The following is a 24,788-nucleotide window of genomic DNA, read 5'->3' on the forward strand; positions in this document are numbered from 1 at the left end:
TATTATTTACTCTTCATTCATTACTGTATACCCCTCATTCATTAGTGTTTACTTCTCAATACTATATACCCTTCATTCATTATCATTAGTATTTAATATTCATTACTATATACCCTTCATTATTTAGTTCTCATTATTATATACCCTTCATTCATTATTATTTACTACACATTCAAAAATATCTCTCATTAGTATTTAATATTCATTACTATATACCCTTCATTATTTAGTTCTCATTATTATATACCCTTCATTCATTATTATTTACTACACATTCAAAAATATCTCTCATTAGTATTTAATATTCATTACTATATACCCTTCATTATTTAGTTCTCATTATTATATACCCTTCATTCATTATTATTTACTACACATTCAAAAATATCTCTCATTAGTATTTAATACTCATTACTATATACCCTTCATTATTTAGTTCTCATTATTATATACCCTTCATTCATTATTATTTACTACACATTCAAAAATATCTCTCATTAGTATTTAATATTCATTACTATATACCCTTCATTATTTAGTTCTCATTATTATATACCCTTCATTCATTATTATTTACTACACATTCAAAAATATCTCTCATTAGTATTTAATATTCATTACTATATACCCTTCATTATTTAGTTCTCATTATTATATACCCTTCATTCATTATTATTTACTACACATTCAAAAATATCTCTCATTAGTATTTAATACTCATTACTATATACCCTTCATTATTTAGTTCTCATTATTATATACCCTTCATTCATTATTATTTACTACACATTCAAAAATATCTCTCATTAGTATTTAATACTCATTACTATATACCCTTCATTATTTAGTTCTCATTATTATATACCCTTCATTCATTATTATTTACTACACATTCAAAAATATCTCTCATTAGTATTTAATACTCATTACTATATACCCTTCATTATTTAGTTCTCATTATTATATACCCTTCATTCATTATTATTTACTACACATTCAAAAATATCTCTCATTAGTATTTAATACTCATTACTATATACCCTTCATTATTTAGTTCTCATTATTATATACCCTTCATTCATTATTATTTACTACACATTCAAAAATATCTCTCATTAGTATTTAATACTCATTACTATATACCCTTCATTATTTAGTTCTCATTATTATATACCCTTCATTCATTATTATTTACTACACATTCAAAAATATCTCTCATTAGTATTTAATACTCATTACTATATACCCTTCATTATTTAGTTCTCATTATTATATACCCTTCATTCATTATTATTTACTACACATTCAAAAATATCTCTCATTAGTATTTAATACTCATTACTATATACCCTTCATTATTTAGTTCTCATTATTATATACCCTTCATTCATTATTATTTACTACACATTCAAAAATATCTCTCATTAGTATTTAATACTCATTACTATATACCCCTCATTATTTAGTTCTCATTATTATATACCCTTCATTCATTATTATTTACTACACATTCAAAAATATCTCTCATTAGTATTTAATACTCATTACTATATACCCTTCATTATTTAGTTCTCATTATTATATACCCTTCATTCATTATTATTTACTACACATTCAAAAATATCTCTCATTAGTATTTAATACTCATTACTATATACCCTTCATTATTTAGTTCTCATTATTATATACCCTTCATTCATTATTATTTACTACACATTCAAAAATATCTCTCATTAGTATTTAATACTCATTACTATATACCCTTCATTATTTAGTTCTCATTATTATATACCCTTCATTCATTATTATTTACTACACATTCAAAAATATCTCTCATTAGTATTTAATACTCATTACTATATACCCTTCATTATTTAGTTCTCATTATTATATACCCTTCATTCATTATTATTTACTACACATTCAAAAATATCTCTCATTAGTATTTAATACTCATTACTATATACCCTTCATTATTTAGTTCTCATTATTATATACCCTTCATTCATTATTATTTACTACACATTCAAAAATATCTCTCATTAGTATTTAATACTCATTACTATATACCCTTCATTATTTAGTTCTCATTATTATATACCCTTCATTCATTATTATTTACTACACATTCAAAAATATCTCTCATTAGTATTTAATATTCATTACTATATACCCCTCATTCATTAGCATTTACTAATCATTATTATATATTATTTAAAAACACATAGAAATCTGACAGGAAAGTGATTATTTCAATCACTAATAGATATATGTTTGGGGTTTTGTCTTCATACAGTGAACTGAGACCATAGTGAATGTAATACAAAATAGTTGTAGAATAGCACAGTCATACTCATAAGGTTAGTGTATTGAAATTTAACTGATATATGATTAAATACAGTCAAACACTAACTATTCAAGTTCAACAGAAAAAAAAAGTATTTTGTCCAGATAATGACAATTACATTAACTATTATGAACAACTATCAAGTCCGTGTGATGTCCACTTATACAGGTCCCAGGGTTACATTATTATGAACAAATATCAAGTCTCTGTGATGTCCACTTAAACAGGTCCCAGGGTTACATTATTATGAACAACTATCAAGTCTGTGTGATGTCCACTTAAACAGGTCCCAGGGTTACATTATTATGAACAACTATCAAGTCTGCGTGATGTCCACTTAAACAGGTCCCAGGGTTACATTATTATGAACAACTATCAAGTCCGCGTGATGTCCACTTAAACAGGTCCCAGGGTTTCATTATTATGAACAACTATCAAGTCCGCATGATGTCCACTTAAACAGGTCCCAGGGTTACATTATTATGAACAACTATCAAGTCCGCGTGATGTCCACTTAAACAGGTCCCAGGGTTACATTATTATGAACAACTATCAAGTCCGCGTGATGTCCACTTAAACAGGTCCCAGGGTTACATTATTATGAACAACAATCAAGTCCGTTTGATGTCCACTTAAACAGGTCTCAGGGTTACATTATTATGAACAACTATCAAGTCCGCATGATGTCCACTTAAACAGGTCCCAGGGTTACATTATTATGAACAACTATCAAGTCCGCGTGATGTCCACTTAAACAGGTCCCAGGGTTACATTATTATGAACAACTATCAAGTCCGCGTGATGTCCACTTAAACAGGTCCCAGGGTTACATTATTATGAACAACTATCAAGTCTGCGTGATGTCCACTTAAACAGGTCCCAGGGTTACATTATTATGAACAACTATCAAGTCCGCGTGATGTCCACTTAAACAGGTCCCAGGGTTACATTATTATGAACAACTATCAAGTCCGCGTGATGTCCACTTAAACAGGTCCCAGGGTTACATTATTATGAACAACTATCAAGTCCGCGTGATGTCCACTTAAACAGGTCCCAGGGTTACATTATTATGAACAACAATCAAGTCCGTTTGATGTCCACTTAAACAGGTCCCAGGGTTACATTATTATGAACAACTATCAAGTCCGCATGATGTCCACTTAAACAGGTCCCAGGGTTACATTATTATGAACAACTATCAAGTCCGCATGATGTCCACTTAAACAGGTCCCAGGGTTACATTATTATGAACAACTATCAAGTCCGCGTGATGTCCACTTAAACAGGTCCCAGGGTTACATTATTATGAACAACTATCAAGTCAGCATGATGTCCACTTAAACAGGTCCCAGGGTTACATTGTTATGAACAACTATCAGGTCCGGATGATGTCCACTTAAACAGGTCCCAGGGCTACATTATTACGAACAACTATCAAGTCCGCGTGATGTCCACTTAAACAGGTCCCAGGGTTACATTATTATGAACAACTATCAAGTCCGCGTGATGTCCACTTAAACAGGTCCCAGGGTTACATTATTATGAACAACTATCAAGTCCGCGTGATGTCCACTTAAACAGGTCCCAGGGTTACATTATTATGAACAACTATCAAGTCCGCGTGATGTCCACTTAAACAGGTCCCAGGGTTACATTATTATGAACAACTATCAAGTCTGTGTGATGTCCACTTAAACAGGTCCCAGGGTTACATTATTATGAACAACTATCAAGTCCGTGTGATGTCCACTGTTATGTATAATTGATTTAATTTATATTTGATTTAATTTAATTGTTTGTAAGTTTTAAAATCTTTTTATTTTTAATTTCATTACAAGTCAATGTAATGTAATTTTGTTTACTAGGAATTAGAAATTTTCCAGAAATTAGTTTGACCTGACTGTTAGCTGTAAACACCAAACTTTGTATCTTATGAAGACCTAGTTCCTGATCTTGATTGAGAATCAAGTAAAAAAACATTTTTTTCATCCGTTCTTAATGTGTGAATGATAATAGTGAAATCGAGGCTGACTGGGACTATGTGCCTTTAGACGTAAATACTTCTACGCTGTTCTTGAAAATTCTGGAGAGCTGACTCTCATCTGGGAATCTGTTTTGCATCTCAAGTTACTGTATAACCTTTGTCTACAGAGAAAGTAGGGAGTCCTGCTTCTAAACACTGTGACGTATCAGTGTTCCTTTTGTTGCGATCAGTTTGGAGTTATATTTTAATTTTTAGGCAAGTTATTTGGATTCTAAAAGATTAATTCTTTTTCCTGGAAATATTTGAGTGCTCATACAGAATTACTGGACAAAGACATTTCTTTAAATTTTATTCGGAAATTCAAAAAATTAGCAATAACTCGAAACTTTAGCTATCAAGATGTCAAATTTCCCCATCACCCACAACCACCCCCATTCCATCTAATATAAAGTCCCCTAATGAAAATACCCTAATGAAAGTCCCCTAATGAAAGTCCACTAATGAAAGTCCCTTAAGGTCCATGACTGATACTACTTGCACTTAATCTTTGTCTGGGTAACTCACAAACCCACTTATAAACCCACATGGAAACAAAATAATAATTGGATAATGACCATTGCAGGTCAATTTAATTAATATTAAAACTCCTTACTGTATCGACAAAAGTTTGTAGCACCCCAACTACCACCACAATAGTCTCTTTAACAATGTCATGCACTGACTTATGTAGTGGTTGGGATTTATTTACCCTACCACTCACAATTATCAATAAAAAAGTTTCAATATGCTAGCAATCTATGGTCTAGTACTGTCAACTCATGGACTACTTATGCAACCCTTTGTTCCAAATGAACATATAAATAAAAGCAGAATATTCTGTGTATGAAAAGACACCTCTATGCAGCCCCCTTGACATGTGTACCAATCTGATATAAATATCCTGAATGTTCTGAGTTTACCTAAGAAAATAAAATGTTCATGGACAAAGACAGACAGACAGATGGACATAGCAATATTTCTCCCCCCCCATATTATGCATAGAAAAAAATCCCTATTGTGAAACCAATGGTATATTCTTTTCAAAATCTGACAAAGCAGAATCTTAGTATACTTTCATTTAATTCTGAAAATACTTCAATTCTCTTCATAAGAGATTTGTTTTTTTTTTCAAATGGAGTAAAAATGCATGCAAAAAGGTGTTATTACCTCTGGGTTAAATCTGATCATTGTAACATGCATCCAATCATTTTATGTTTGACTGTATCTAAACCACTCATATGTGTTGGGTAATTTGTGATATATGATTTTATGACAAAGGTTCTTACCTTTTCCTCCTCTTCTTTATCCTTTGCCTCCTCACCCTGTCCCTGAATCTCAGCTAGGGTGGGTGTGTTCTGAAGCTGCTCCGTCAGATAATTCAGCAGTGTTGACACCGAGTTCACTGCCAGTACATGCATGGTGTTGACAATGAGGTAGTCCGCCAGTCGGATAAAGCTAGTGTCAAAGACGATGTATTGATAAATACATGGAAAATGCATTAGAAAAAAGTATAATTTATTACAGTATAAACTCAGTAATCTGACTTCCATTTAACATCTGACAAACACATTTATATCATGCCATGGAAAGAATGGCTTACTGCAGGTCATCCAAACCGTATTTTGTCCATCTGTATATTGACTTAATCCAACAATTTTAAAGACAAGAAAACTGTCAAAAACAGAGAAACAAAACTAAAATGTAAATGGCCAAAACCTTAAAACAAATCAAAGACAGTATGTGGAGTATTATAATATACTCTGTGTATGTTTGATCATCATGGACGTTATTCTCATAACATGGACTTTATTCTCAGAACATGGACTTTTGCAGTCTCAAGTACATATTACCTTTACATAAACAAAGAAACAATTTTTATTTAAGAAACAGCAAAAGAAATATAATAAATATTACAATAGGAAACTCCCTTAGTTTTAACTTTTTAATGAACAAGACCCCTGCAAAATTAATATAGGTATAAAATAACATGGCCATCAAAAACACCTGTACATTTCCTTTTGCCTATTTTTCTTTTAATGACTTTTAATAAATTTACAATCAAAATTGTACAAAGATAACAACAATGGAGCCTTTGTTAATGCAATGAACAACTGGAGCTACTTCTATAGCAAAATATGGCAAATCTGCACACCCCTTCCCACCCTTTGTGGACCATCACTTTGATAGCATGTATATATTTTTGGCCAAATAGTTTTTTTTTTTTTAAACTGTAACTGTAGCTGCTATTTTTATCTTTTGACCTTTGACCCCCTCATAGGGACCCCAGTGCTACTCTCCTATACATAAGTCCCTATTTGATTCTACAAAACCTCAGCTGGCATGCAGAACCTAGAATGATATTTCTATTTTTAGAATGCCATCTAACTGCAAGCTTACATATTAGTCTGTATTCAAAAGAAAGTTGACAGGTGACTCTTGTTGGCCTCTAACAAAAGGGCTACGTCATGTAAGGTTTGTGTTATGCACTGTTAGCACAAATGGCAATTGGTCAATATTGAACAGATTGTGTTCTCTTGGGAATTTAGCATGGTAGACAAATGGTCCTATGAGAATTTAGGATGGTAGACAAATGATCTTATGAGAATTTAGCATGGTAGACAAATGGTCTTATGGGAATTTAGCATGGTATACAAATCCTTGTATGGCAATTCAGCATGACAGACAAATGCTCTTATGGGAATTTAGCATGGTAGACAAATGATCCTATGAGAATTTAGCATGGCAGACAAATCTTTGTATGTGAATTTAGCATGGCAGACAAATGCTCTTATGGGAATTTAGCATGGTAAACAAATGATCCTATGAGAATTTAGTATGATAGACAAATGGTCTTATTGGAATTTAGCATGGTAGACAGATGGTATTATGTGAATTTAACATGGTAGACAAAAATGGTCCAATGGGAATTTAGTGTGGTAGACAAATCCTTGTATGGGAATTTAGCATGACAGACTAATGCTTTTATGGAAATTTAGCATGGTAGACAAATGATCCTATGAGAATTTAGCAAGGTAGACAAACAGTCTTATGAGAGTTTAGCATGGTAGACAAATGGTCTTATGAGAATTTAGCATGGTAGACAAATGATGTCATGAGAATTTAGCATGGCAGAAAAATGCTCTTTATGGGAATTAAGCATGGTAGACAAATGATCCTATGAGAATTTAGCAAGGTAGACAAACAGTCTTATGAGAGTTTAGCATGGTAGACAAATGGTCATAAGAGAATTTAGCATGGTAGACAAATCTTCTTATGGGAATTTAGCATGGTAGACAAATTCTCCTAAGGGAATTTAGCATAGTCTCATATAAAGTTTGCATTGCACTGAATCTTTTGATTTTAAAACTAAGGTCTGCAATGATTCAAAATTGAACATTATATATCTTTAGTAAATGTAACAGTTCTAAATACACATCAGGTATGCAACATTCAGATTAATTAACCCCCTATATATGTTCTCTACACCTTTATCTTGTCTCAAACCTAATGCCAGCCACAACAACCTGTAGAGCTGGATTGTTACCTAATGCCAGCCACAACAACCTGTAGAGCTGGACTGTTACTTAATGCCAGCCACAACAGTCTGTAGAGTTGGATTTTTTCCTAGCACTAGACTAATGTTACTTAATACCAGCATTATTAAACACAGGGATTACCCATCTATGTTCAGTAAACAACTACATAAGTTTCAGCCACTGAAAATACATATCACATGTGTAATTTGTACAATCACCGTATCAACGATAATAGGAAAGGTCATGGTAATTTGTATAATCAGTGTACCAATGGGTAATAGGAAAGGTCATGGTAATTTGCATAATTACTGTACCAATGGGATATAGGAAAGGTCAAGGCAATTCATATAATTACTGGGGCCCCGAGTGGCCAAGTGGTCTAAAGCGTTCTTCGTTACGGATCACTGCCATCTCACCGCTGTCTGCGTGGGTTCGAGTCTCGGATTCGGCTAATGTGGGTATGTGAGAAAGCTTGCCAGTAGCTTCTCGTGGGTCGGTGGTTCTTTCCCAGGTTTTCCCGGGTTCTTCCTCCACCATTAATACTGGCCGCCATGTATAGCCAATCGCGTGCTGAAAAATGGCGTTAAACCCAACAACAACAACAACAACATATAATTACTGTACCAATGGGCAATAGGAAAGGTATTGGTAATTTGTATAATTACTGTACCAATGGGTAATAGGAAAGGTCAAGGGAATTTGTATAATTACTGTACCAATGGGTAATAGGAAAGGTCAAGGCAATTCATATAATTACTGTAACAATGGGTAATAGGAAAGGTCAAGGTAATTTGTATAATTACTGTACCAATGGGTAATAGGAAAAATCATGGCAAATTGTATAATTACTGTAACAATAGATATCATGATATCAGAAAAATCATGGCAAATTGTATAATCACTGATTCTTTGGGTAATAGGAAAGGTCAAGGAAATTTGTATAATCACTGCATGACTGGGTAATAAGAAAGGTCATGACAAAGTCAATATCTAAGTTAGCTACCCAGTTGATCAGTTACTGTTTTCAAATATTGCTGATGTAAAAAGCAAATCTCTATGTTTAGATATATAAACAGCATCAGCTTGTAAATACCGGTAGACAAAAACTGCATGCTTACCATGTCAGTCTCTTGCAGTGTGTACGCTTGTTGGCTTGCTCAGTGTATGTCATTTTGTCTGGAGCCTCCCCATAGATGTCCATATCATAGTTACTCTGCATCAAGTAACTAGAGGCTGTGCCAGGAGCCATTCCTCCAAACTCTCCTGCCATGGATTTCATTGATAATAGTATCGACAAGGTATGTAATTCAATATGCATAAAATGTATGCAATTATTTACTTCATAATGTTATTGCTAACTGTCCATTTTCCAATCTTAAAAATGTCAACATTCTATGATTGCAAATTTACCTTAAATAAACTGTTTCACTGGAATCTGCTTTATCAAGTTACTCCTCTGATTTAAAGCAGGTTATATACATTTTTATAAATATATCTTCTAGTCATTGTTTACTTTTCTTCTTAGCAAACATGTCTACATGCCACATTACTACACAAAGAGGCAAAGGTTATTCAAAATTCAATTTCTCATTAAACCTGCATCTCATTTGCATGAGAGATTACTCACAATTTTTGTGTAATATTTAATATAAACAGTATAATCCTCCTTTGACCTCAATCTCTGGCCCTAGTTTTGACCTCTACGTCCACTGACCACTTGAAATAATTAAAATCAGTGCATAAACGCATGTGATGATAATCTATTGTTGGAAAACATGAAAAATGCTCCTTGAGAAAAATCCACAATAAGAAGTTAAAACAAAATAAATGATGGACTAACCACATCTTGGTTCTTAAAACATTCCAAACATAAAAGTTAAATGGCATGGAATACAAAATATGGAAAATGATTAGGGAAAATAATTTAGGCCTGAATTTCACTACAAAACTTAAAAACTGGACTTCAGTGTGATAGAATAAAATTCATTTGTATTAAATTAATTTACTCAGTCTAACCTAAACTTTAAGATGTAAAGGTAATAATGAATCAGACTATAAGATGCCAGTGGACAGACTGATGGGCTGAGAGCATCTGTGACTACTACAGGAATGATGGGGGGGGGGCTTCCAAAACAAGGCCAGACAGAATTGCTTTGTACCTGGACTTTCAGCTCCATCATAAAAATAATCATCTGGTGTAAAGCCAGCTTCAAGGAGGGCTGTTCTGCATGCACTGCGAACCACTTCCTTCACCAAATCACGGAATTCCATCAACCGACCAGCAACCTTTAGATTAAAATTTATGTTAAAAATGTAAACTATATATCTAGCAGCTGACAGAACAGGAAAGTCAAGCCTGTGTATCAGAGAAATTTCAGTCCATAAAGAACTTTTTTAAATATTATCAACACCATTTTTATAAGTCTCAAAAACAATAATTCAAATGTCTCAACAATTCATTGGTATAAAGTCTTTGCACTTTGGTTATTAATAGAATCTGATATCTATACTTATTTGCACATTATATTTGAATTAGACAATACACAACTCACTATATTCAAATCTTTTCATAAATTTTCTTAAAAATTAAAATCTAATGATCTTTAGCTCTAAATTATCTCTTTAGCTTTAAGTTGCCCTGCAAGCAGTTTATCCCATGATCTTTAGCTCTAAGTTGCCCTGCAAGCTGTTGATCTCATGATCTTTAGGTCTAAGTTGCCCTACAAGCAGTTTATCCCATGATCTTTAGTCTCAGCTGCCCTACAAGCAGTTTATCACACGATCTTTGGCTCTAAGTTGCCCTGCAAGCAGTTAATCCCATGATCTTTAGGTCTAAGTTGCCATACAGGCAGTTTATCCCATGACCTTTAGGTCTAAGTTGCCCTGCAAGCAGTTAATCCCATGATCTTGAGCTCTAAGTTACCCTGCAAGCAGTTAATCCCATGATCTTTAGCTCTAAGTTGCCCTGCAAACAATCTCAAGATCTTTAGCTCTAAGTTGCCCTACAGGCAGTTTATCCCATGACCTTTAGGTCTAAGTTGCCCTGCAAGCAGTTAATCCCATGATCTTTAGCTCTAAGTTGCCCTGCAAACAATCCCATGATCTTTAGCTCTAAGTTGCCCTGCAGGCAGTTAATCCCATGATCTTTAGCTCTAAGTTGCCCTGCAAGCTGTTGATCTCATGATCTTTAGGTCTAAATTGCCCTGCAAGCAGTTTATTCCATGATCTTTAGCTCTAAGCTGCCCCACAAGCAGTTAATCCCATGATCTTAGCTCTAAATTACCCTACCAGCATTTAATCCAATGATCTTTCAAGATACATTCACCTACATGCCTTTAAGGCAATGATCTTTTAGCTCTAAATTACCCTACCAGCATTTAATCCAATGATATTTAGCTCTAAGTTTACCATATATTCATTGAACCCAATGATCCCAAATTTAAATTGACATCAATAATACTGATGTCTTAGAGAACCCAGGGACTGCATGTGCTTTTATATATAGTATTAAACAGGCAGGCTGTAAAAACACCTACAACAATGCACTGTTTCCTTAAGTCTAAATGTTCTATGCCATCATAAAAAAACTAGTACAGACAAAAATCTATTAACATGTATAATGAAAATAAGATAACTGACAGATACCTCACTAAGCTGTGTAAACTGAGCCTCACGAAATTCATCCAAAGTGTATGTGTGATGCTTCTCCACTTTACAGAGTCCCATATCACTGATTCTGTGACACATCTCACGTACATTCAGCAGGGCTGGTCGAAGGGACTGATGACAAAGAATGAATTCCACTTATATCATAGCATAATGTTAATAATAAATATGTTTATATACCTGAATTATACAAAATGCAGCTAAATCTTATACCACTATATCGATAAAATCAATGTAATTGCCAATGATTTTTCCCCATTATTCAATTTATATAATAAATCATGCAATTTAATTTTCATTAATTTTTTTTTAATTTAGCAAATTACAATGCAAAGTATCTGCACATTAAGCCGATATATTTGTACTGTATGTACACAACATGTTCATTCAAATATTTTGTTTATTATGTCTATATGTAAATGTAGCTTGTTATCAATGCTGTGTGTGTGTGTGTGTGACTGTACTTGTATACTGAAAGTAAATATGCATTCCATGGAAAGCCACAAGGAAGATTAGTTCCAAGCAACTAATTTGTGTCACACTCTTTAAACAAAGTTATTATTATTATTATTATTATTATTATTATTATTATTATTATTATCATTATTATTATTTATTTTTATTTTATTATTATTATTATTATTATTATTTATTTTATTATTATTATCATTATTATTATTTATTTATTTTTATTTTTTATTATTATTATTATTATTATTATTATTATTATTATTATTATTATTATTACAACATTAATGAGAAAGGAAAGTGACTCTCACTATAATGCTCAAACAATACTCATGAATCCAGAATTTAGGATTGATCCAGAAAAGTCTCACCCTTGAATAGCAATTGAATATTTTTTCAAGCTTTCAAACTGTTATAATGTAATACATACAATATTTTATACTTGGTAACTTGACCAGGTCAATGTATGTTGTTACTACTTGGTGATGCACAAGAAGACAACAAAGATACTCACTAGATTGACAATGAAGAGGTTTTCATTCAAAGCTTTCTTGCATGCCTTGATTCTCTTTGTGCGAACATTCATCTGCCAAACACTAAAGGCCTTCCACTTCCTGAACAAGGCAAAAGTCCTGATCTGAAAATGAAAGATCCACGGGTCATTCTGTAAATAAACTACAGTCACCACTACGTCTCCATATAACAGTTTTCTATATAACTCTTCAATACATAACAGACAACAGTGACAATCAGTTTAGATGGGAGAAGTTGGTGGTGAGGTACAATTTTTTTTTAAAATTTATTCCAGCAGTTGTGTAGTTTTAATGTCTAAAAATTAATTAAATATGGAAGCACATATGTACAATCTAAACGAGAAACTCAAGAGATTCTATTAAAGGGGTACAAATTTCACATATTAGAACACTGGTTGTAATTGTGATGCTATGACAGAAAGGGGTACAGATATTACATATTAGAACACTGGTTGTAATTGTGATGCTATCACAGAAAGGGGTACAGATTTTACATATTAGAACACTGGTTGTAATTGTGATGCTATCACAGAAAGGGGTACAGATTTTACATATTAGAACACTGGTTGTAATTGTGATGCTATGACAGAAAGGGGTACAGATTTTACATATTAGAACACTGGTTGTAATTGTGATGCTATGACAGAAAGGCTTACAGACTTTACATATTAGAACACTGGTTGTAATTGTGATGCTATGACAGAAAGGCTTACAGATTTTACATATTAGAACACTGGTTGTAATTGTGATGCTATCACAGAAGGGGGTACAGATTTTACATATTAGAACACTGGTTGTAATTGTGATGCTATGACAGAAAAGGGTAAAGATTTTACATATTAGAACACTGGTTGTAATTGTGATGCTATCAGAGAAAGGGGTACAGACTTTACATATTAGAACACTGGTTGTAATTGTGATGCTATCACAGAAGGGGGTACAGATTTTACATATTAGAACACTGGTTGTAATTGTGATGCTATCACAGAAAGGGGTACAGATTTTACATATTAGAACACTGGTTGTAATTGTGATGCTATCACAGAAAGGGGTACAGATTTTACATATTAGAACACTGGTTGTAATTGTGATGCTATGACAGAAGGGGGTACAGATTTTACATATTAGAACACTGGTTGTAATTGTGATGCTATGACAGAAAGGGGTACAGATTTTACATATTAGAACACTGGTTGTAATTGTGATGCTATCACAGAAAGGGGTACAGATTTTACATATTAGAACACTGGTTGTAATTGTGATGCTATCACAGAAAGGGGTACAGATTTTACATATTAGAACACTGGTTGTAATTGTGATGCTATGACAGAAGGGGGTACAGATTTTACATATTAGAACACTGGTTGTAATTGTGATGCTATGACAGAAAGGGGTACAGATTTTACATATTAGAACACTGGTTGTAATTATGATGCTATCACAGAAGGGGGTACAGATTTTACATATTAGAACACTGGTTGTAATTGTGATGCTATCACAGAAAGGGGTACAGATTTTACATATTAGAACACTGGTTGTAATTGTGATGCTATCACAGAAGGGGGTACAGATTTTACATATTAGAACACTGGTTGTAATTGTGATGCTATCACAGAAGGGGGTACAGATTTTACATATTAGAACACTGGTTGTAATTGTGATGCTATTACAGAAGGGGGTACAGATTTTACATATTAGAACACTGGTTGTAATTGTGATGCTATGACAGAAGGGGGTATAGATTTTACATATTAGAACACTGGTTGTAATTGTGATGCTATGACAGAAGGGGGTACAGATTTTACATATTAGAACACTGGTTGTAATTGTGATGCTATGACAGAAAGGGGTACAGATTTTACATATTAGAACACTGGTTGTAATTGTGATGCTATGACAGAAGGGGGTATAGATTTTACATATTAGAACACTGGTTGTAATTGTGATGCTATGACAGAAAGGGGTAAAGATTTTACATATTAGAACACTGGTTGTAATTGTGATGCTATGACAGAAGGGGGTATAGATTTTACATATTAGAACACTGGTTGTAATTGTGATGCTATGACAGAAAGGGGTACAGATTTTACATATTAGAACACAGGTTGTAATTGTGATGCTATCACAGAAGGGGGTACAGATTTTACATATTAGAACACTGGTTGTAATTGTGATGCTATCACAGAAAGGGGTACAGATTTTACATATTAGAACACTGGTTGTAATTGTGATGCTATGACAGAAAGGCTTACAGATTTTACATATTAGAACACTGGTTGTAATTGTGATGCTATCACAGAAAGGGGTATAGATTTTACATATTAGAACACTGGTTGTAATTGTGATGCTATCACAGAAAGGGGTACAGATTTTACATATTAGAACACTGGTTGTAATTGTGATGCTATGACAGAAATGCTTATAGATTTTACATATTAGAACACTGGTTGTAATTGTGATGCTATCACAGAAAGGGGTACAGATTTTACATATTAGAACACTGGTTGTAATTGTGATGCTATCACAGAAAGGGGTACAGATTTTACATATTAGAACACTGGTTGTAATTGTGATGCTATGACAGAAAGGGGTACAGATATTACATATTAGAACACTGGTTGTAATTGTGATGCTATCACAGAAGGGGGTACAGATTTTACATATTAGAACACTGGTTGTAATTGTGATGCTATGACAGAAAGGGGTACAGATTTTACATATTAGAACACTGGTTGTAATTGTGATGCTATGACAGAAGGGGGGTATAGATTTTACATATTAGAACACTGGTTGTAATTGTGATGCTATGACAGAAAGGGGTACAGATTTTACATATTAGAACACTGGTTGTAATTGTGATGCTATGACAGAAAGGGGTACAGATATTACATATTAGAACACTGGTTGTAATTGTGATGCTATCACAGAAAGGGGTACAGATTTTACATATTAGAACACTGGTTGTAATTGTGATGCTATCACAGAAGGGGGTACAGATTTTACATATTAGAACACTGGTTGTAATTGTGATGCTATCACAGAAGGGGGTACAGATTTTACATATTAGAACACTGGTTGTAATTGTGATGCTATGACAGAAAGGGGTACAGATTTTACATATTAGAACACTGGTTGTAATTGTGATGCTATGACAGAAAGGGGTACAGATTTTACATATTAGAACACTGGTTGTAATTGTGATGCTATGACAGAAAGGGGTACAGATTTTACATATTAGAACACTGGTTGTAATTGTGATGCTATGACAGAAAGGGGTACAGATTTTACATATTAGAACACTGGTTGTAATTGTGATGCTATGACAGAAAGGGGTACAGATTTTACATATTAGAACACTGGTTGTAATTGTGATGCTATGACAGAAGGGGGTACAGATTTTACATATTAGAACACTGGTTGTAATTGTGATGCTATCACAGAAAGGGGTACAGATTTTACATATTAGAACACTGGTTGTAATTGTGATGCTATGACAGAAAGGGGTACAGATTTTACATATTAGAACACTGGTTGTAATTGTGATGCTATGACAGAAAGGGGTACAGATTTTACATATTAGAACACTGGTTGCAACTGTGATGCTATGACAGAAAGGGGTACAGATTTTACATATTTCAACACTGGTTGCAACTGTGATGCTATGACAGAAAGGGGTACAGATTTTACATATTTCAACACTGGTTGCAACTGTGATGCTATGACAGAAAGGGGTACAGATTTTACATATTAGAACACTGGTTGCAACTGTGATGCTATCACAGAAAGGGGTACAGATTTTACATATTAGAACACTGGTTGCAACTGTGATGCTATGACAGAAAGGGGTACAGATTTTACATATTAGAACACTGGTTGCAACTGTGATGCTATGACAGAAAGGGGTACAGATTTTACATATTAGAACACTGGTTGTAATTGTGATGCTATCACAGAAAGGGGTACAGATTTTACATATTAGAACACTGGTTGTAATTGTGATGCTATCACAGAAAGGGGTACAGATTTTACATATTAGAACACTGGTTGTAATTGTGATGCTATGACAGAAAGGGGTACAGATTTTACATATTAGAACACTGGTTGTAATTGTGATACTATGACAGAAAGGGGTACAGATTTTACATATTAGAGCACTGGTTGTAATTGTGATGCTATCACAGAAAGGGGTACAGATTTTACATATTAGAACACTGGTTGTAATTGTGATGCTATGACAGAAAGGGGTACAGATTTTACATATTAGAACACTGGTTGCAACTGTGATGCTATGACAGAAAGGGGTACAGATTTTACATTTTAGAACACTGGTTGTAATTGTGATGCTATGACAGAAAGGGGTACAGATTTTACATATTAGAACACTGGTTGTAATTGTGATGCTATCACAGAAAGGGGTACAGATTTTACATATTAGAACACTGGTTGTAATTGTGATGCTATCACAGAAAGGGGTACAGATTTTACATATTAGAACACTGGTTGTAATTGTGATGCTATGACAGAAAGGGGTACAGATTTTACGTATTAGAACACTGGTTGTAATTGTGATGCTATCACAGAAGGGGGTACAGATTTTACATATTAGAACACTGGTTGTAATTGTGATGCTATCACAGAAAGGGGTACAGATTTTACATATTAGAACACTGGTTGTAATTGTGATGCTATCACAGAAAGGGGTACAGATTTTACATATTAGAACACTGGTTGTAATTGTGATGCTATGACAGAAAGGGGTACAGATTTTACATATTAGAACACTGGTTGTAATTGTGATGCTATGACAGAAAGGGGTACAGATTTTACATATTAGAACACTGGTTGTAATTGTGATGCTATGACAGAAAGGGGTACAAATTTTACATATTAGAACACTGGTTGTAATTGTGATGCTATGACAGAAAGGGGTACAGATTTTACATATTAGAACACTGGTTGTAATTGTGATGCTATCACAGAAAGGGGTACAGATTTTATATATTAGAACACTGGTTGTAATTGTGATGCTATCACAGAAAGGGGTACAGATTTTACATATTAGAACACTGGTTGTAATTGTGATGCTATGACAGAAAGGGGTACAGATTTTACATATTAGAGCACTGGTTGTAATTGTGATGCTATCACAGAAAGGGGTACAGATTTTACATATTAGAACACTGGTTGTAATTGTGATGCTATGACAGAAAGGGGTACAGATTTTACATATTAGAACACTGGTTGCAACTGTGATGCTATGACAGAAAGGGGTACAGATTTTACATATTAGAACACTGATTGTAATTCTGATGCTATGACAGAAAGGGGTACAGATTTTACATATTAGAACACTGGTTGTAATTCTGATGCTATCACAGAAAGGGGTACAGGTTTTACATATTAGAAGATAATTTATTCCTTTTCTGATTGTGAAATGAGAGAAGCAAAGATTTAAACAAATCCACAAATTTAATCTAGGGATGACCATGAGTTAACTTCAGTGGGTGAAAACTTTCTGAAAACTTAATATATGGTTTAGCTTGGCATCTTCTTTCCTCTGTTCTCCAATGACTGAGGGCCCTTGCAAACCAAAAAGATTGAATGGGTGGTCTTAACTCAGTTTTCATTAGTGTTATATAATCACCTTAGACAAGCATCAGTTGACATAAAAAACAAAGAATTTACAAAATTGGTACAATCTAGTTTTAGGAAGATTTTTCTTGTTCTGATGCTAGTACAAGCAAATATTCATATTTAAGACAAACACCATCATTAGCAAAGGCATTCATTGTTTCTCTGGCACTGCAGATTTTTCAAAATATGTTCAAGTCATTATCAATATTTAGACAATCAATGTATTCTAAACATATGCTTTGAAAATAAGAGCTTTTAAATGCCTGGGAGATTGTGTTCTGAGTTTGCATTGTCTAAATGTCTTTATTTCAGCTACTTATTCAAGCTGAGAAAAATTTACTTTACTGCTGATACTGAAAAAGTCACCCGAACAATATTGATCCATGGATGTATAAACTGACTGGTAGAACAAAATAATTAAAATACATACTCACAAACACTTTCTACTCACATTCATAAGTTACAAGAAAATTTAATGTTGTTCAACTGAATAAACCTTGTGCATTTAACAAACAACTTATCCACAGCATTAGAAGCCCTGCTTATTTAAGCATACTTGAACATAGCATTAGAAGTCACACTAATGTAACCATACAAGCACATTGCATTGGAAGTCACACTTATGTAACCATACATGTACAATGCATTGGAATTCACACTTATGTTACCATACATGCACACTGCATTTGAAGTCACACTTATGCAACCATACATGTACATTGCATTTGAAGTCACACTTATGTAACCATAAATGCACATTGCATTTGAAGTCACACTTGTGTAACCATACATGTACATTGCATTTGAAGTCACACTGATGTAACCATACATGCACATTGCATCTGAAGTCACACTGATGTAACCATACATGTACATTGCATTTGAAGTCACACTTATGTAACCATACATGCACATTGCATCTGAAGCCACACTTATGTAACCATACATGCACATTGCATTTGAAGTCACACTTATGTAACCATACATGCACATTGCATTTGAAGTCACACTTATGTAACCATACATGCACATTGCATCTGAAGTCACACTGACGTAACCATACATGTACATTGCATTTGAAGTCACACTTATGTTACCATACATGCACATTGCATTTGAAGTCACACTTATGTAACCATACATGCACATTGCATCTGAAGTCACACTTATGTAACCATACATGCACACTGCATCTGAAGTCACACTGATGTAACCATACATGCACATTGCATTTGAAGTCACACTTATGTAACCATACAAGGACATTGCATTTGAAGTCACACTTATGTAACCATACTCAATGCACAGCATTAGGAGTTACACTTATGTACTTGCACTTTGCCTTTTTGGTACATTATTTATACTAACTGAGGACAATGCATAAGTAATAATCTTATGTACTTGCACTTTGCCTTTTTGGTATATGATTTATACTAAATGAGGACACTGCATAAGTAATAATCTTATGTACTTGCATTTTGCCTTTTTGGTATATTATTTATCTAACTGAGGACAGTGCATAAGTAATATTAATCTTATGTACTTGCACTTTGCCTTTATGGTATATTATTTATACTAACTGAGGACACTGCATAAGTAATAATCTTGTTGACGAATCCTTATGAGTCATTAATGATATTATCACACCTTGCTAATTGCAAAGAAAACAAGTCTGACCCTTAAGTACATATATAAGGACATCCAACTATGTTCATTTGGGCATGCAGGAAGAATGTTTTGAAGTCACATGTATGTCCATTCCCACAAACTGAATCATCCCATAGGGAAATTAAGGCATATAATAATCTGGGACATCCATGAGCAGAATCTCTAAGAATCCCTCATAAAAACTGCTTATAAGAGAAAGAAATATTCAGCTTGAAGAATTGCTAAAGAGAACTAACCTTGATGAGTTGCTGGAAGTACTTGTATTCCTGCTCCCATCGGTCCAGTGTAACAAATTCTGTCTCATCATCACTTCTCATTCGAGCAACTCCCTTCTTGCTTATGGTGCAATAGTCTGATTTGCTTACATTCTCATGATTCACCACCCTGCCAGAAAAAAAAACATACCTAACTTGAGAGAAAATAAAACTAACAACACGATATTGATCTAACTTGAAAATCATGCACAGTCAGTGTCTAGTATGGGCACAGTAAATTATTAATGGGTGAATTTTGATGATGTCACCAAATTTGAATATTCCTTGCATATTTGATCATTTGTGCATGAATACTGCACATAAATTACAAAATTAGCCATTCCATGACAATTTCTAAGAAATTTCCAAAACCCTGGTTAACTCGTTAATCCCTGGTGCCACATTTATGCATCAGGAGGGTGGACCCTACATCTGAGCTCTCTAGTGTCAAGGTCATTTAAGATACACCAAAGTGGGTGGTATTACAAAAAGTAGACAAATGAAGCTCTACAAAGATACCAAATAATCTGGACTTTCTACTCACATTACAAGATACAGAAACAAACATTTTTTGAGACCCAATTTTTTACACTAATACTTTGCCCGTTGTCAGAATCAGATTTTGTGTCTGATTTGAGATGTTTTGGCCTGAGATCTAAGGCAGACCAGTCTGAACTGCACACAGGTGAACCTTTGCAAAACGTTGGACAAGTTGGGGATTTAGAGTAAAAAGTGGCCAGGGACAAGAAAATGATGGGTCCAATAAGCCACAAAAAAAAAAAGAACTCCAACTTTTACCCTTCTGCACATCTGCAACCAATATAGCCAATGAAAAAAATGTTTCTAGCACAACTAGTTATCCAGCTAAATGAAAATCTCTTGGAAGCAGATTATTTGGATGTACTTAAAAGCAGCCCCCAAAATGCATTTCCTACTCCCACTTAAGGTGAAAATGACACAAATCTCCAGGGGTTAATGGGTTCATTTTTTTGTGTCTGTGCATCAACAACAACATTTAATAATGGCTCACCTCTACCTAGCTTTTACTAGTCTCCAGTAGCCATGGTAAATACTCAGCCTCTTTTCTAACTAAAATTCTTGTTTTCATTCTTTTATCTTTGTATTTTTTTCACTTTGTCTCTTTATATTTTTTCACTTTTTATCTTTTTTCATTCTAAAAAAATTTAACATTTAATTGGCACTTACAATGCCAGTATTGTGCTGACATACCAAGAAACCATTCACCTACCTACCTACTGTGATATGGCATATAATACATCACACAATACATAGTACGGTCTTATTCATAAAATATCAAAGTACAGGTGCCATAATGAGTTGATAAAAATCTCAAGATTAATGTGGATTTTTTGGAAATCATTGTTTTTCAAATCTACTGGAGAAGATAATATCATTATCAGCTCCAATGCCAAATTTTACCAGGTAAAATTCACCAGCTTTGAGTAACCTTTGAGTGATAGCCAGCAGTACAAAAATATGATAATTACCTTGATTAGGCATTCCAAGTGATGCCTCAAATGGAAATCATGCATAATGCAATTCCTATACTCATTTAAAGTACAATACAGGGTTAAAGTGTGCAGGATAACGTATCACAATATACAATGTCATTAATATGGAAAGTTTACCACAGAGTATTTATTCCTACTTCCATCTGTTCTGGTCAGAAAGGGTGTTCTGCATAGGCTAGAACATATTTAGGTCCAGCAAGGATGAATTTATTTGATCATAAGCACAGTATATAACAGTGACCTTCATTGCTTTTAAGAATGTAGTAGTAACAGAGATGCATCCAATTATAAGTCTTCACAATTGGAACATAAACAGATCCAATAAATGAACTTTTAACACCAAATTGTAAGTCACTGAAGGATGAAATATAGGTTACAGAGACCTCATTTTGCAAAATGATACTTGGAAGGACAGTATGTATATGGCATGCCAAAAACTCATGTGGTCATGAGCAAAATACATACACTTGACCAAAGCCAGTAAAAGTTGAAATATAGGTCACAACAAACCTCTGTGTTATATGAGTGTGGTAGTAACATAGCTGTATATCATCATCATTTCATGCTTCTAGCATGAACAGTAGCAGAGGCATAAGAATAACCCAATTCAGTCAAGCATAAAATATGTTTCATAATGCCATGACGACCTACTACTGAAGTAAAGTAATCTTCATCAGTACGCATCCCCTCAATAAGTTTTATAATTCTATATAGAATAACATTTACACAGCATGGCAAGAATCTATATTATCACAAGGTAAATGCATAAGCCAATTAAATGTTAAATGTAGGTCACAGTGTCCAACTTTGGTACAGGTGTAGTACTAAAAGAGATTTATGCAATCATCTAGTTTAATGATTAAAGCAATAACTTAATAAATAATACCAAACTGAACTAAAAACAGTAAAACATAATAACCTACTTTTAAGATGAGGGTGTAGTACTCATAATGCATTCTGTCACCAAATTTCATAATTCCAGGTATAACAGTGTTATACATTAGATAAAAAAAATGTTGTCATTAGTTGAATGCCAATCATAAGTGAGTAAAATGTGAAATGTTGCAATGATTTTCTTTTGTTACAAGGGTTTTGTATTCACAGAAATGAATACAATAATATAGATTGGTGATTCTGGTATGAACAGTACTTGAGAATTAACTCTAATTAGTGAAGTATGAAATATAGGTCACAGTGATCACACTTCTGTGTCAAGAGTCTAGTACTCATAAAGATACATCTAATCACCAAGTTTTATTAATCTTGATATGAAATATGTATACAATGTTGTAAAAAAATTATTTGATTACAAGGTGAATGCAAAACAGTACACCATGAAATATAAGTTACCATGACCTAATTTTGTTACAAGGGTTTGGTATTAATAGAGATGCATACAATCATCAAGTTTGATGATTCTAGTACGAACAGAGCTTGAGATATACACTTAAAACAAAAGAGATAAACACTTAAAACAAAATGTTATCAAAGTCAGTGAAGCATGAAATATGGATTAATGTGACTTACTTTTGTGATGAGGTGTAGTACACATTAAGATGAATCTTCAAAGTTTCACAATTACTTTTACATTGTGCAAAAAAAGACCTGAACTAAAAGCAAAAGCATAACCAAGAATGTATAACTCATGTACAAACATTGCCCTCTTAGCCCCCTCCATTGATGATAGGTGGCATAAAGCCCACTCCAAACTGTTTCCTTAAGACCTATAAAGAATGTCTGAGATTCAATGAGAGTGTACATGTGTGCAGATGCTGACACTGATGCCAAGGGTAGTTCAATAACTTACCTGTGCTTTATAACAATAATTTACCTGATGCCAAGGGTAGTACAATAACTTACCTGTGCTTTGTAACAATAATTTACCTGATGCCAAGGGTAGTTCAATAACTTACCTGTGCTTTGTAACAATAATTTACCTGATGCCAAGGGTAGTTCAATAACTTACCTGTGCTTTGTAACAATAATTTACCTGATGCCAAGGGTAGTTCAATAACTTACCTGTGCTTTGTAACAATAATTTACCTGATGCTTTGTTGAGGTTATCTTAACATGGACAAAGTGATAACAGATAAACATATTTAGAAACAACTGTTTATCCACTTTAAAGAGTTTTAAGAGGATATTAAGTAAAGGAAAATAAGCTAACTGCACCAACATAACAAACCAGTCTACTGCAATAACAATAATTGCCTATTCCCAGATACAGCATATTCAAAGTTTTGAATGAGAGTGTTTTTCAATGAGAGTGTTTTTCAATTGATGGCAAAAAAACTGGATGAATGACAGTGACAACATTATGATCCGAGTGTGTATGTATACTCATACCAGCAGCCTACAGCCAACAGCTGGCTTAAAAACATCCTATCCTTACAAATGACAGCACTGTAGCTGCCAACTTTTAAAACAATGTTAAAAAAAATCCTGCATTAACCCAGCAATTTACTTGCTACTTTAATAGATCTTGAAATGATCATGAGAAGGCCTGCTCTACAGGAAAACTACCTTGGTGTCAGACCATTAGTCAACCTGGCCACCACAGTCAGACAAGCTTAGCACTCCAACTCAGTACTTTTGTTTCTTATATAGCCCTTCCCAAGACTGGTCCATGAGCCATAAAAGCTTTAAGCAAGGCAGGTGGAGCTTGGAGATGATCAAATAATTGGCCTTAATTATTTGATAGAAAACAGCATATAATGTAGTACCACTAGTAACTGTCTCTATGTAAACAGACAACACTTTCCAATTTGTCACTCCTATATAGTACAAGTTTATGCAAGCAATGAATCTGACTGACAAAGAGAAACTGAAATTTAATTTAATTTAATTTAACTTAAATTGAAGTCCATATTATCTTAAGGTGATTTTTATTCTGATAGTTTTTACAAAAATATATATACTTAATCATTCCTTCTCAACTCCCTTCACTTTGCTGACTTTTATTTTGAAAGGACTAAAATTGACAGTACTTTCATAAACAATACAATAAAACCTGTTAGGGTTGTTCCATTTAAACATTTATTGTACCCAGGGAAGGCATTTTTTTTAAAAATACATGCCAGTGCACTTTGATAGCAGAGAGTTCATATTCAAATTCTAAATTGCA

The 24,788-nt window shown here is 33.7% G+C and overlaps 1 protein-coding gene across 3 annotated transcripts in view; it reads right to left on the reverse strand.

Moving 5' to 3' along the window:
• LOC149792967 (dynein axonemal heavy chain 6-like) overlaps positions 1–24,788 on the reverse strand; it is a 246,874-nt gene that overhangs the window by 204,058 nt on the left and 18,028 nt on the right. For all 3 annotated transcript variants that reach the window (XM_089966835.1, XM_089966833.1, XM_089966834.1), the window contains exons 6-11: positions 20,115–20,262; positions 12,558–12,680; positions 11,555–11,689; positions 10,069–10,195; positions 9,028–9,172; positions 5,660–5,828 (exon numbers count right to left, since the gene is read on the reverse strand). In XM_089966835.1, the coding sequence (XP_089822961.1) occupies positions 5,660–5,828; positions 9,028–9,172; positions 10,069–10,195; positions 11,555–11,689; positions 12,558–12,680; positions 20,115–20,262 (847 nt within the window). The remainder of the gene's footprint in view (positions 1–5,659; positions 5,829–9,027; positions 9,173–10,068; positions 10,196–11,554; positions 11,690–12,557; positions 12,681–20,114; positions 20,263–24,788) is intronic.

The sequence above is a fragment of the Sinohyriopsis cumingii genome, chromosome 8, assembly GCF_028554795.1.
Source record: "Sinohyriopsis cumingii isolate HCF-2022 chromosome 8, ASM2855479v2, whole genome shotgun sequence".
NCBI classification, from domain to species: domain Eukaryota; kingdom Metazoa; phylum Mollusca; class Bivalvia; order Unionida; family Unionidae; genus Sinohyriopsis; species Sinohyriopsis cumingii.